Genomic DNA, 11,141 nt, shown 5'->3' on the forward strand with positions numbered 1-11,141 from the left:
TTGGTTGCTCTGTGTGATTTTGTGCCTGCGTGTTGGAATTCATTGTTAGATAAAGGACCAGTTCCACTTCTATTAGTGGAGGAGAGTACCACCAAAGACAACACACCATTTGCTGTCTGGTTTCTCATCTTCCTACATTTCACACACCTTATGGAACTCCAGCTTTTATGTCTTAATTTGACATAATGCACACCACTTTTTCTACCTTGTTTTTACCCGAATTTAACTGTACTGAGTACAAGGCTCAAGAAGCTGAGGCTGATGGGTTTATTTGATTCAAGCAACTAATCCAGTTAGCCTATATTCAAGCAATTGACTACTAAAGAAGATGAAAAAGTATGCACTTGAGAATAAAATAGGTGTGCAAGAATGGGTAAAATTCTCCTGTTACCTGCAAGGTAGTTAAGCCAAATAATCTCAGTTGTGACTTAAGTAATCTTATTAACTAAATTCAGTTCAGAATTACCAGGTCTTTTAACAGTTGATGAAAACAAAATTGTTTTCCCTAATAAATGGGGAAATGATGGGAGATGTTTAAACCTTAGATGTGGCCTTGAATGCTGAGGATTGCTGAGTCAAAATCAGTGTGAGCTGTACTGGAGTGAACTCAAATATACTCATGGCAAAGCCTATTGAATTTTGGCTCAGAGAACAGGAGAGGACTGCTATGATTTAGTGGTGAGATTTTCATAGATGCAAAACCACCAGGAACATTAGTCTCTGCTCTCCCATCGATCACAAACATCCTGTTGTGTGAGTTATAGGGCTCTGCTGCACTTACTGATACAAAATATTTTCCCTCCCTTATTCCTTTGTGGCTGGATGACGAATTTCTGAAAAAAATAATAATATTTGAGCTTTCCTCTAATTTGCAAGATTTGCAGCCTGATTTTGCAGGACTGAAGTCAAGACAGGTGCTTAGATACCGTGTAGCAAGATTGGAGAGGATTAGAAATTTCAGTTAGTATTGGTTATAGCCATACCAAAACAAGCTGTGTTGAAAATTATTTGGTTTTTGGTTTTATTTTTAGAGACATTTTAAAGAGATTTGTGGAAAATCTTTCCAAACTTTCCCCTAAGTCCTCCAAGACAAAAATTCACTGTTTGTATTAATTAAACGCAAACCACATTTCATTAACTCTAGAATATATTTTTCCAAGTAATGGTAGGACTGTAGGACACTGAGAGAAACATTGGTGAAACATACATAGTAATTTGTTTTAAAGTTAATTGAGTTTGAAAAGGTAAATGCCAGAGTTTGGTCTGCAGAAAGTCTTTCTTGTTTCAGAAAACTCAAATACATTATGTAATTTGCTGCAAGGTTTTGAGTGGAGGCTGGGAAAGTGTCAGTAGTGTTTTGTATAATAATATGGGGTTTAGCCCATTTAATTTTTGAACATTTTTTCAGACTAATAAGATATTCTGTATTTTAAGTGACTCCAAACTACAGCATACCATTTTGTTAGAATAGTGGAAGTGACAGAAAAACAGAATGAATATAGAATTTAAGACCTTGAAGCCAAATGCAATAAAATAAAATCCATTTAATAGTATAATTCACCTCTTCAGTATAGGGAATCCTTGGTAGGAAAGCAAATCTTTAATGCATGAATTCATATTTATCATGACTTCTCAATATTTTGGAAATTATTGTCTACCATTTTGTCCATGCATGGGGTTGGGGTTTTTTTCAATTTTTTTTCTCATATATCACAGGTGAGACACCCAAGCACTGTTTTTTAGAGATGAGTTGTAAAAGCAGTAATGGAAAATATTTTTAAGAAATCTTGTGGTATGAAAATGTGCAATATTTATGTCGTTTCTCTAGAATTCTTTCCCTTTTGCATGCAATACTGTTTCACTGTGTGTGTTCTCTCATTTTGAAATGATACAGGGAATAAGCACTAACAAGTGCAAGTGTGAATCAGTCCCTAGAAGAGCAAAATAAGCAGTAAGATAATTTATGCGTAGGTGACACTTATTTACAGCAAAAAGTTAATACCTGGTTTGGCGATTTTCTTTCTTTTGCAGCCACAAGAGATGTTTAAAAGGATGGTGGTTTACAATTCATCATTTAGATCTAACAAAAAACAAGTAAAAAAACATTTTCCGTGTTTTGTGTGGTCTTCTTGTTTGACTGATCATAGATTTAAAACTTTCCTTTCCAATTCTGTTGCTGAGTTTCTGAAACAGAAGATGTAAGACAGCCCTAGTGCATGAGAGCTGCTATTCTTTGTAAGCTTTAAGTGTGTGCCTGTGGCTCCTGCTAGTCTAGGCAGAAGAAAAATGAGAATAAATCCTTTAGGTTGAACCATCTGTAATTACTTGTATGGTGAAGTGCAACCTTTAAGATAATCGAACACCAGTAACTGATCTGACACTGATATTCCTAAGATGTCCTTGTTTTAGTGTCCAGCTGCAATGCTTTCAGTAATAAAATACTTTATCAGTTTAATAAATAGAGTTAACATCATTACATAGTTACTGGTAGGAAATCAGAGGAACTGGTGGTGGAAAGCCTTGTTCATTCAGCCTTCCTGTATTGTGTACTGCATTTTTTCTTTCCTTGCTTTCCTCTGTGATAATGATGAAGTTTTCATCTCCTCACCTTTGGTTGGCTGGTGATTGAATAGATTGTTCCTTGAAGAAATGAATTTTATGCTAAATTTCTCCTCTGCTGTAAAATGTGCCATTTTCTGTAGAAAACCTCTTTGTTAGTGCAAGCTAAGTTAGATGCATTGACATTACATGAAAAGTTGGCACACAGTGTGAGCTTTTGACCAGTAAAATACTAAGATTAATAATATTTTTTCCTCTTTTAATCAGTTTCAATCTATATCTAGAAAGGAAAACTGACTGAAAAAGATCCAGCTTTGAGATTATTTATTTGCCAGTAAATGCCAGTATGTTCTGAATATATAACAATTGTGTTCTCAGAAGAGGTGGTTTTTTGAAAAGTGTTATTTCTGGTCATGATTTCTCTTTCAATTATTTGTTGCTGTTTTTGTTGCTTGTGGTTTGTTTGTGTTTGTTGTTGTTTCAGATCTCAATTGCTCTTGACTATTGTTGTTAGAAACCAGGGAAGCAGTATCATTAGTATAAGTGCTTGTGTTTTGGAGGTTGTTTTCTCTTTAAATAGTATCTTCAGCTTTTACCTGGAAGTCCAGACAGAGAGCTGTTTCAGTGCAATAAAATATTTTAGTGTTCCATTTTCAACTTATGCTCAGCCCTCTGAATGTTTTTGTAAGTCAGGAAGGGATTTGAATGTTCTTAACTCTCACCTGCAGCATCCTGAGGGATGGGAGGGTAGGCTTAGGACTGTGCTTTTCACTTGGTATTCCTTGGTTCATTGGTCCCTGCTTGGATGTGGAGTGCGCTCTCTGATCTCTGGATTTGTGGTGTCCATTTCAGGGAAGCTCTGTTACAGTTCAGTGCATGTCTTCTTTCTATCTCAGCAATATTTGTACATGATTGGATCCAGATCACATCTCTGTTACATAGTGATATGAACCCAAGCGGACAACAGTTTAGATCGAATATTAGGAAATGGTTTTTCACCCACAGGGTGGTTGGGCACTGGAAGAGCCTCCCAGGGGCACCAGCCTGACAGAGCTCCAGAAGTGTTTGGACAGTGCCTTCAGATACATGGGATCACTCTGTGCAGGGCTGGAGTTGGATTAGTGATCCTTGTGGGTTCCTTCCAACTCAGGATATTCTATTTCTATGACTTTTGCTTGCAGATTGTTTTTTGGTGATTTTTAAAACTTTGCGTGTTTGTTTTTTGTGGAGTTTTTTTGGGTTTTTTCCTGTTTAAAGATTATTTTCCCAGGAAAACTTCCTTCAAGGGTAACATCTGTTTTCCATGAGGACAACCTGGGACAAACAGTTCACTGACTTCCTTTAGATTACATAATGACTGAGTGACTTGGCTGAGATTGGAGAACTTTTCTCTAAATTACTTGCTCCAAACCCATAGACACCTACTTTAGCCATGATTCCAAAAGGCAGTAGTAATACAGTTATTCAAAGTATTAATTGTTTAGGTAGCTTTAATAGTAAAATATTTCTCTTACAGTTTTAGTTAAATGATTAATAATATTAATACACTTTGGAAATTAAAGAATGATTGGTTGAAGTTTTCCCCAGGATGAAATTCTACCCTTGCTGATGTCTGTGATTAAATTTCCATTTATCTGGTCAACAAATGTAATGCAGTGTAACAAATTTAATCTAAGGCAGTATTGCAAGGGTTGTGTGGTGCTGTGTTCCCCTATCACCAGGTGATTGTAGCTTGAGGCCTCAAGAGTGGGAGCTAGGTACCTCAGTAAAGATGTTTTTAAATTCTGAAGTCCTTACTTTAGCATGCAGGGTAGGTGCAGAGCTTTCATAAATCCCCAGCATTGGCCATACAGTCTCACCCAGTAGCTACTAATCCTTCTCAAGAAACTGCCACCCAAACACCATTCACTCCTGACTGCTGGTGCAGGAGCCCCCATCCTTGCAGAAAAGGTAGCTCCTGCTTTTCCCTACAGTCTTTCAGGGACAAAGGGTTAAGCACTACGTTTTGTGGGTCCTCTCAAAGCTTAAATCTTGATGTGCCTAACAGCAGTATCATTTTCTGCATTTCAGACATTCCCTGACAAAATTTTTAAGTCCTCCATTGAGCCATATGAAAACAAAAATCATATTGTTGGCCGGCAAATTGTCCAACAAATTGTTGTCGTGCACTTGCTTGTGGTATGGAGCCAACTCCCTCAAACTCCACATCAAGGAGGGAAGGGGCTGAAAAAGAATCCTGAAACCCCGACAGGTGAATTGCAGCATGTCATTTCTACCTGTTACCATCCAACATGTTGGTAATGCCAAGAAATGGTGCTCCAAAGAGTGTGGCAGCACATGCCTGCCTATGGTGTTTCTGTTCTGTCAGGTGTAGAGAGGAACTGCGGAGCTGACACGTGGTAAACTCTCCCTCCGAAATGCTCCATGATATGACCAACTCAAATTATTGATGTGTCACGAGGTTTTGAAATGTCTTCTGACTGTCAGGATGGACTCTTTGCTGTCTTTCTGGGCTTTTCTCCAGTTACTGTCTTCTTTCATCTTAGCTTACATCTTAGCTTCATTCTTTCTTCTTAGCTTACAGAATTACATGTTCTCTCACTAATAAATAAGATGGAATTTGTGTGTTAAACATGTGAGTGAGTTGCTGGTTTTGCAATTAAATATCATTTTATTCTCAGGGCTTCCAGAAGTATGTGGAAGATTTTGATCCATATTCAATGGTAAGGAGAGAATTTAAACATGCCTCACTGTTTAATATTAAATACTCTGGAAAAAAAGAGAAATCCTTGATTTTGAGGGCTGGGAGTAGGTAAGATTCTTGCTTGTTGCTTTTCTGGGTCTTGTGTGTTTGTCTTTTCTAGTCATGTTGAACAGGATTGTTCTCACAGGAAAAGGTGATGTTCTGATCTTCCTCTTACACTATTTTAGAGAAGGGAAAGGTCCCTTTTCCCCCAGAAACTACATAGATCAGCCTAATTGTTTTGTGTTTTCAAGGTGGAAATGATTAATCATATCTTTTTACAGTTTACCCCAGACCAGATTATAGGAAAAGATGTACGGCTGTTACGAATAAAAAAGGTAAATACTATTTTGGTTGATTGATATTTAAAAGGTTCATGTAAGCATTTGATGTACAGCATCATTTACTGGGAAGAAGGAAAGACTAAGCTCATGTTATTGGTAAAAATTAACAGACTTTTCTGAACTAGAACTGGTTTTTTTCATAGGAAGGATCACTGGACCTTGCAGTTGAGGGAGGAATTGATTCTCCAATTGGAAAGATAGTTGTGTCTGCCATCTATGAGGATGGTGCTGCAGACAAACATGGTGAGCAACAATGGGGAATGTGAATGCTGCTGCCAAGTGTCTCCTTACACTGGCTGAGAATGGTTGGCTGATTTCATAGCCGGGTACTAAAAGGTTCACTTAGATTGCCCAAGGACCCAAATTCTGTCTCAAGTTTTAAGGGCAGCCTACGTGTGCTGCTTAAATTAAATAATTATGTAAAATTTATAAAAAACAACACCTGATTCTCTGGTGTATTCTTTAATCCAGGAATACATTTTCCATTATTTCACAATTTCCAAGCAATGACATTTGCGGTACTTACACATGCAAAGCAATTACCTGACCATAGCTGCACTACACTGCTTGGTTTTGTTCGTTATGCTACCTTAAATAGTAATTTGTCCAGTTAAGCAGCTGGCTGTACTCCCAAAGGCCAGCTAAAGGCCAGAACCCCTGAAGCTGAGCTCTTGAAGGCACAAGATCAGGCTCACCAGCACATCTGGGCTTTGTACCTGGTGGGAAGTATCTGCCATCCTTTTCTTGAGAACTCTTGTGGCAGTCATGTCAACAGAGAGGGCAATATTCCCTTGCACTGTCTTTGCTGTCCTTGTTCCAGCCTGCACCTAAGTTCAAGTCACTCTTGCTGTGAAAACATCTCAGTCATTTGATCTCTTCAGTGCTCTTTTTGGCCCTTCACTCACTTTAGGTTCCCTCATAACTAAGGCTGTCCTCTCACCACCCTCTTCAAACCCAGTTCCAGTTAACTGGTTGTTAAGCAGTGCTTCATTCCCTACTGGCAAAATCAGTTCTAAGGAGCAAACACTACACATACATTTGCAAAGCAATGACAGTCATGCAAATCCTTGACAGACGCCATTTTGTTCCTTCAGGAATTGAATTAATTTTGCCATTTTTACAGAATCATGGAATTTTTTGGGGTTGGAAGAGACCTTACAGATCATCTAATTCCAAAGCCCTGCCATGGGCCAGGACACCTTACCCTAGACCAGGTTGCTCAAAAGCCCCATCCAACCTGGCCTCGAGCACTTTCAGGGAAGGGGCATAGTAGTAACATCCTACAGTCAGTCACAGTTTGTAAGCTGTATAGATGGATGACCCAAACAGGCAAACTGTAGAAAATCATATTGAACTAGTTTCTTACTAGTCATGCTAAATAAGAGATTAGTTTGGCTTAAAAATTCTTTTTGTGTTTGCTGTAGCAAACTTCCCACAATTTTTAGTGCAGATCTTTACGTCCACTTTTCATTATAGTCAGTACTGCACAAATATGGTACAGGAAAGACTCTAGAATTTTGTTTTGCTTACATGTATGTATAACACATTTGTCTTTTTGCCAGGAGGCATAGTGAAAGGGGATGAAATACTGGCTGTAAACGGCAAGATATTAATGGACAGCAAGCTGGCAGAAGCACAGGCAACTCTAGCAAAAGCTTGGAACATGGGTGGGGTAAGTAACCTGGAATACTATTTCATTCTACCTACAGAGCTCATATGAGAGCTGCTTTTCTATCATGACATTGTCACATCAACACAAACAAGGTTACAAACATCAAGAGTAGTGGGTATGTCAGCTACTCCCAAAGTAAGCCAAAATCTGCAGAAGGTGCTGGTATGTAGCACCTCTGAAAACCATGTGTGTAATTTACTGGGAAATTTCATGGCATTTAGCCTCATGTCAAGATTGGTATTAAAACACATGACATGCTGAGTGTTTATAGTACCTTTGTATGTAGAATCACTCTTTGATATTGAAAATTACTTGCAAGATGACTGGAATTTTCTCAAAATAGCTTATCTTTGATTTCTTGAGGTACAAGCAACATTGCCCTTCAGCTGCAGAGAGTGTTTCCACAAGTGTTTACAGCAAGAACTGTACTCATTGCTCAGATGACCAATATAGGATGACTCTTAACTTTTTTTAAAAATTCGTGTTGCAACAGTAGATTTTTCTTTAATTTCAAGATACAAATCAAACAGCTCAATCTTTAAATGGTTTTCCTACAGAAGATTTTAATAGAAACCTTGCTGCTTCTCCCAGTGATTTTCCAGGGATAGACTACCTCCCTGATTCTCTATCTGACATTCCATGGTGGCCCATTGGCCAACTCTAAAAGCAGTATTTAGCAGCAGATGTTTGCCTGTGCTTTTCTTTTTCAGGATTGGATTGACTTAGTCATTGCAGCATCACCTCCAAAAGAATATGATGATGAAATGTAAGTACATGAGCTTTTTTCTCTGGGGATTAAAAACTGAGTAACAATAGACAGTTTTGCCTTTTTTGTCACACATTTTTCAAGTATTTTCTTCTTCCTCTTGACTATCTAGCCTCATGGTTTACATGGTTGCTAATTTGATAGTTATAAGTAGCTGCCATGCATTACAGCAGTGGTTCCCAGAACTGCAGAATTGGTTGTACGTGACTGCACACTCATACTTTTGGTTTAAAGCTTGAGGATTTGGGGTTTAGTTTTTTTTAGAAGTTACACTTAATTTCAGTTTGAATCATTTACAATATTCCCATAGATCATAATTCAGGGAAACAAATCCCCATAAGCATTCTGCATCCCAACCAGACATTTAATTCTGTTGTTTGGTTTGGTTGGATGTTTTGTTTTTTTATTAGATTACAGTTACTGTTCTTGTCTAAGCAAAATTATGTCAAATTTTCAAAAGAGTTAAGTGATTTGGGTGTCTTGAAAATGTTCACAGAATCCTTGTTTTAAAGTTAATCAGTACAGGTGTGAAACAGAAGAATCTACAGCTACAAGTGTCATAGAGGTATAAAGTCTATACAATGTGCTTTATTTCGGATAAACAGTTTCAAGAGCAAAACCCATGTTTTGTAGTTTGATTGAAGGAGAAGATTTGAAGATATCCTTACTACCAAGTAAAATGGCAGAGCAAGGATTTGTAGTTACTGCTAACCTGGGCTCTTGTTCTGTGAAGAATACTGGAGTATTAGTTGCTGTAAATCAGTTTTACTGACTAAAACCAACTGTAGATTGATGTGAAATTTTGTTTAACACCTGTGCATAAACTAATGGGCAAGGAAATAACTGTCACTGTTATTTTTGTTTTCATATCTTGCATATTTAGCCCTACCATTCCCTCATCAGCAGTCAGTCCCAACACACACAGAAAGGTTTTTGAAGGCAGTGCACCTGTGTACAGACAAGGGTATCTCCTGCAGCTGTAGCCACTGCAGTGTCCCTCATGGTGAATAGCACATCTGGCTTAACATGACTGGCCATTGTGAGGCTGTGTTATTTTTTCAGCATGAGCCTGCCTGTGCATTGCTTGCCATCCTTGCTTTTGTTCCCGGCATGCTGGAGCTGGAGTGTTCTTTGGGCTTTTGCCATGCCTGTGCTATTAAAATATGAGTATTTAGTTTCTACTTCATAAAGTCTCTCAGAGATCCTCTGCAGAATTGGTTTATCACCTGCCAGACTTTTAAATAAATAGGCCCTGTCTAAACAAGTAGGATTAACCTGAGGTTTTTTCCTTATCTGTGGACCACTGCTGTGGCTTTGTGAGTTCATAAGTATATAAGCAACAACAAATTATTTTCTTGTGAAGGCTTGTCCAAAGAACAAGTTTCCATTTGGATTATTCACAGTGTGCCTGTAAACAAGTATTCATGAGTGTTTGGCTTTCACTGAAGTTTGTCTCTGTTAATTTGTCATGTACCTATACTGTGGGTTTGTTCTGAAATTATCCTTGTCTCAGAAATTCAATTTACTCTGTATGGTTTCTCTGTGGCTGTAATCACTGTAAGTACAGACACAGATCTCTAGAACCACCAAGGTAAGACTTCTCATTGCATGTGGGTCTTCTCAATTATTACTTATAACAAATCAAAACTACTTAAGATCCAGTTTAAAAACAGTGCTTACTAGAAAGATTAAAAATTGCACAAGAGCTAACAGCATGTCCCTCACTATCTTTTTCTTTTCTCCCACAGAACTTTTTTTTAAGGAAGACTACAACTATTGAAATGGAATTTCTCTTCAGCAGAAACCTGCTACTCAGTAAATTAATAGGAAATTGTTAACCACATGAAATGCATCTTTATTGACCCACCTGTAAATTGAACTAGAGACATCAGATTCTTCAGATAATTTGAATAATTTATTATCATTCTATAGACATACAGCAAAACTTTTTTTGCATGATTGAAAAGAACTGCTGACCATCATAATTCAGTCTGTGAATGCGTGATGTCTTTTTGCTGTCTTGAGGGGCCAAATTCTGCAAATCATCTCTCATCTTTCCTGGAAATAGACTCTAAAATGACAAATGAAGATAGAACACAGATGTCTGTTCCCACATGCAACACTTTTGAATACACATTCACAGGCCAGTTTGGGTGTGAAAGGAATTATATTTTTACCTCCTAGATAGTGATTTTCCTGGGAAAACAGGAAAGTACACAGGTAACTTCTGTTCTCATATTCTTGTAACTCTCTTAATGTCCATTTTTGTGTCTCAGTTGTGAGGTTTTTATGAGCATAAAAAAACCCTGCTAGTGGAAGAACTGGGAATACCAGGAATGCAAGCATTATAAGGAACAATTTTGATTGTGTTGCTCATATAGTATAGAGAATCTTCTGTACCAACAGAGTAAATAACTAGCAAGTAGCTCAGATAAAATCATTATGCATAGTCACATTCATACTCCTGAGTATTTGTATTGGTGGCAAAAATTCCTCCTTCATGTAGTCATGGGTGGAAAATTTGGGTGTGATTCACAGTCTGTTGTTTTGTACTTTGTTCTCAGTGAGCCTATATATGTGACTAAACTCTGCAGGAAGCCACCAAGTGTAAGTTTCTGCTCTTAGTGACTCTGTGCCTTAGGTGTGAGTAAATTCCTCAAGACCATAAAATCAATACCAGCTCGGCTTTAAGTATTGTTGCAAACTTAGTAATTATATTATAGAGATACCTCCTTAGAAATGTCGGTGTCTTCTTCCTTTATCGTACCTGCCAGTTTGTGCTCTGTTTTTCATGTTGCCTTTAGATTTTTCTCTCTATTGAGAGGCAGTTTATTGGCATATCAAGTTCCCACTGAAGTCTTGCCGTATCAGGGTTTGGAAGCCCTCCTCTTCTCCAGTACATAAAATTAATAATTACATTCCTGAGAACTCTGTACTTATATGCAGATGCTTACATACGTTAACATTCCTTATTTGTAGCATTCTTCCAGTATGCCAATTAATGTGTGTGGCAGGGCATATATGTTAGAATATTTTAAATGTTGAACTCTTGCAACT

General features: G+C 37.8%; 1 protein-coding gene across 1 annotated transcript in view; it reads left to right on the plus strand.

Annotated features, from left to right (window-relative positions):
* Positions 1-11,141, plus strand: part of USH1C (USH1 protein network component harmonin) — a 47,937-nt gene extending 36,796 nt beyond the window's left edge. The window contains exons 16-21 of the mRNA XM_042779423.1: positions 5,241-5,282; positions 5,587-5,640; positions 5,790-5,889; positions 7,209-7,318; positions 8,029-8,084; positions 8,968-11,141. Of these exons, the coding sequence (XP_042635357.1) occupies positions 5,241-5,282; positions 5,587-5,640; positions 5,790-5,889; positions 7,209-7,318; positions 8,029-8,084; positions 8,968-9,067 (462 nt within the window). The 3' untranslated portion in view covers positions 9,068-11,141. The remainder of the gene's footprint in view (positions 1-5,240; positions 5,283-5,586; positions 5,641-5,789; positions 5,890-7,208; positions 7,319-8,028; positions 8,085-8,967) is intronic.

Source organism: Catharus ustulatus, chromosome 6, assembly GCF_009819885.2.
Source record: "Catharus ustulatus isolate bCatUst1 chromosome 6, bCatUst1.pri.v2, whole genome shotgun sequence".
In the NCBI taxonomy this organism is placed as follows: domain Eukaryota; kingdom Metazoa; phylum Chordata; class Aves; order Passeriformes; family Turdidae; genus Catharus; species Catharus ustulatus.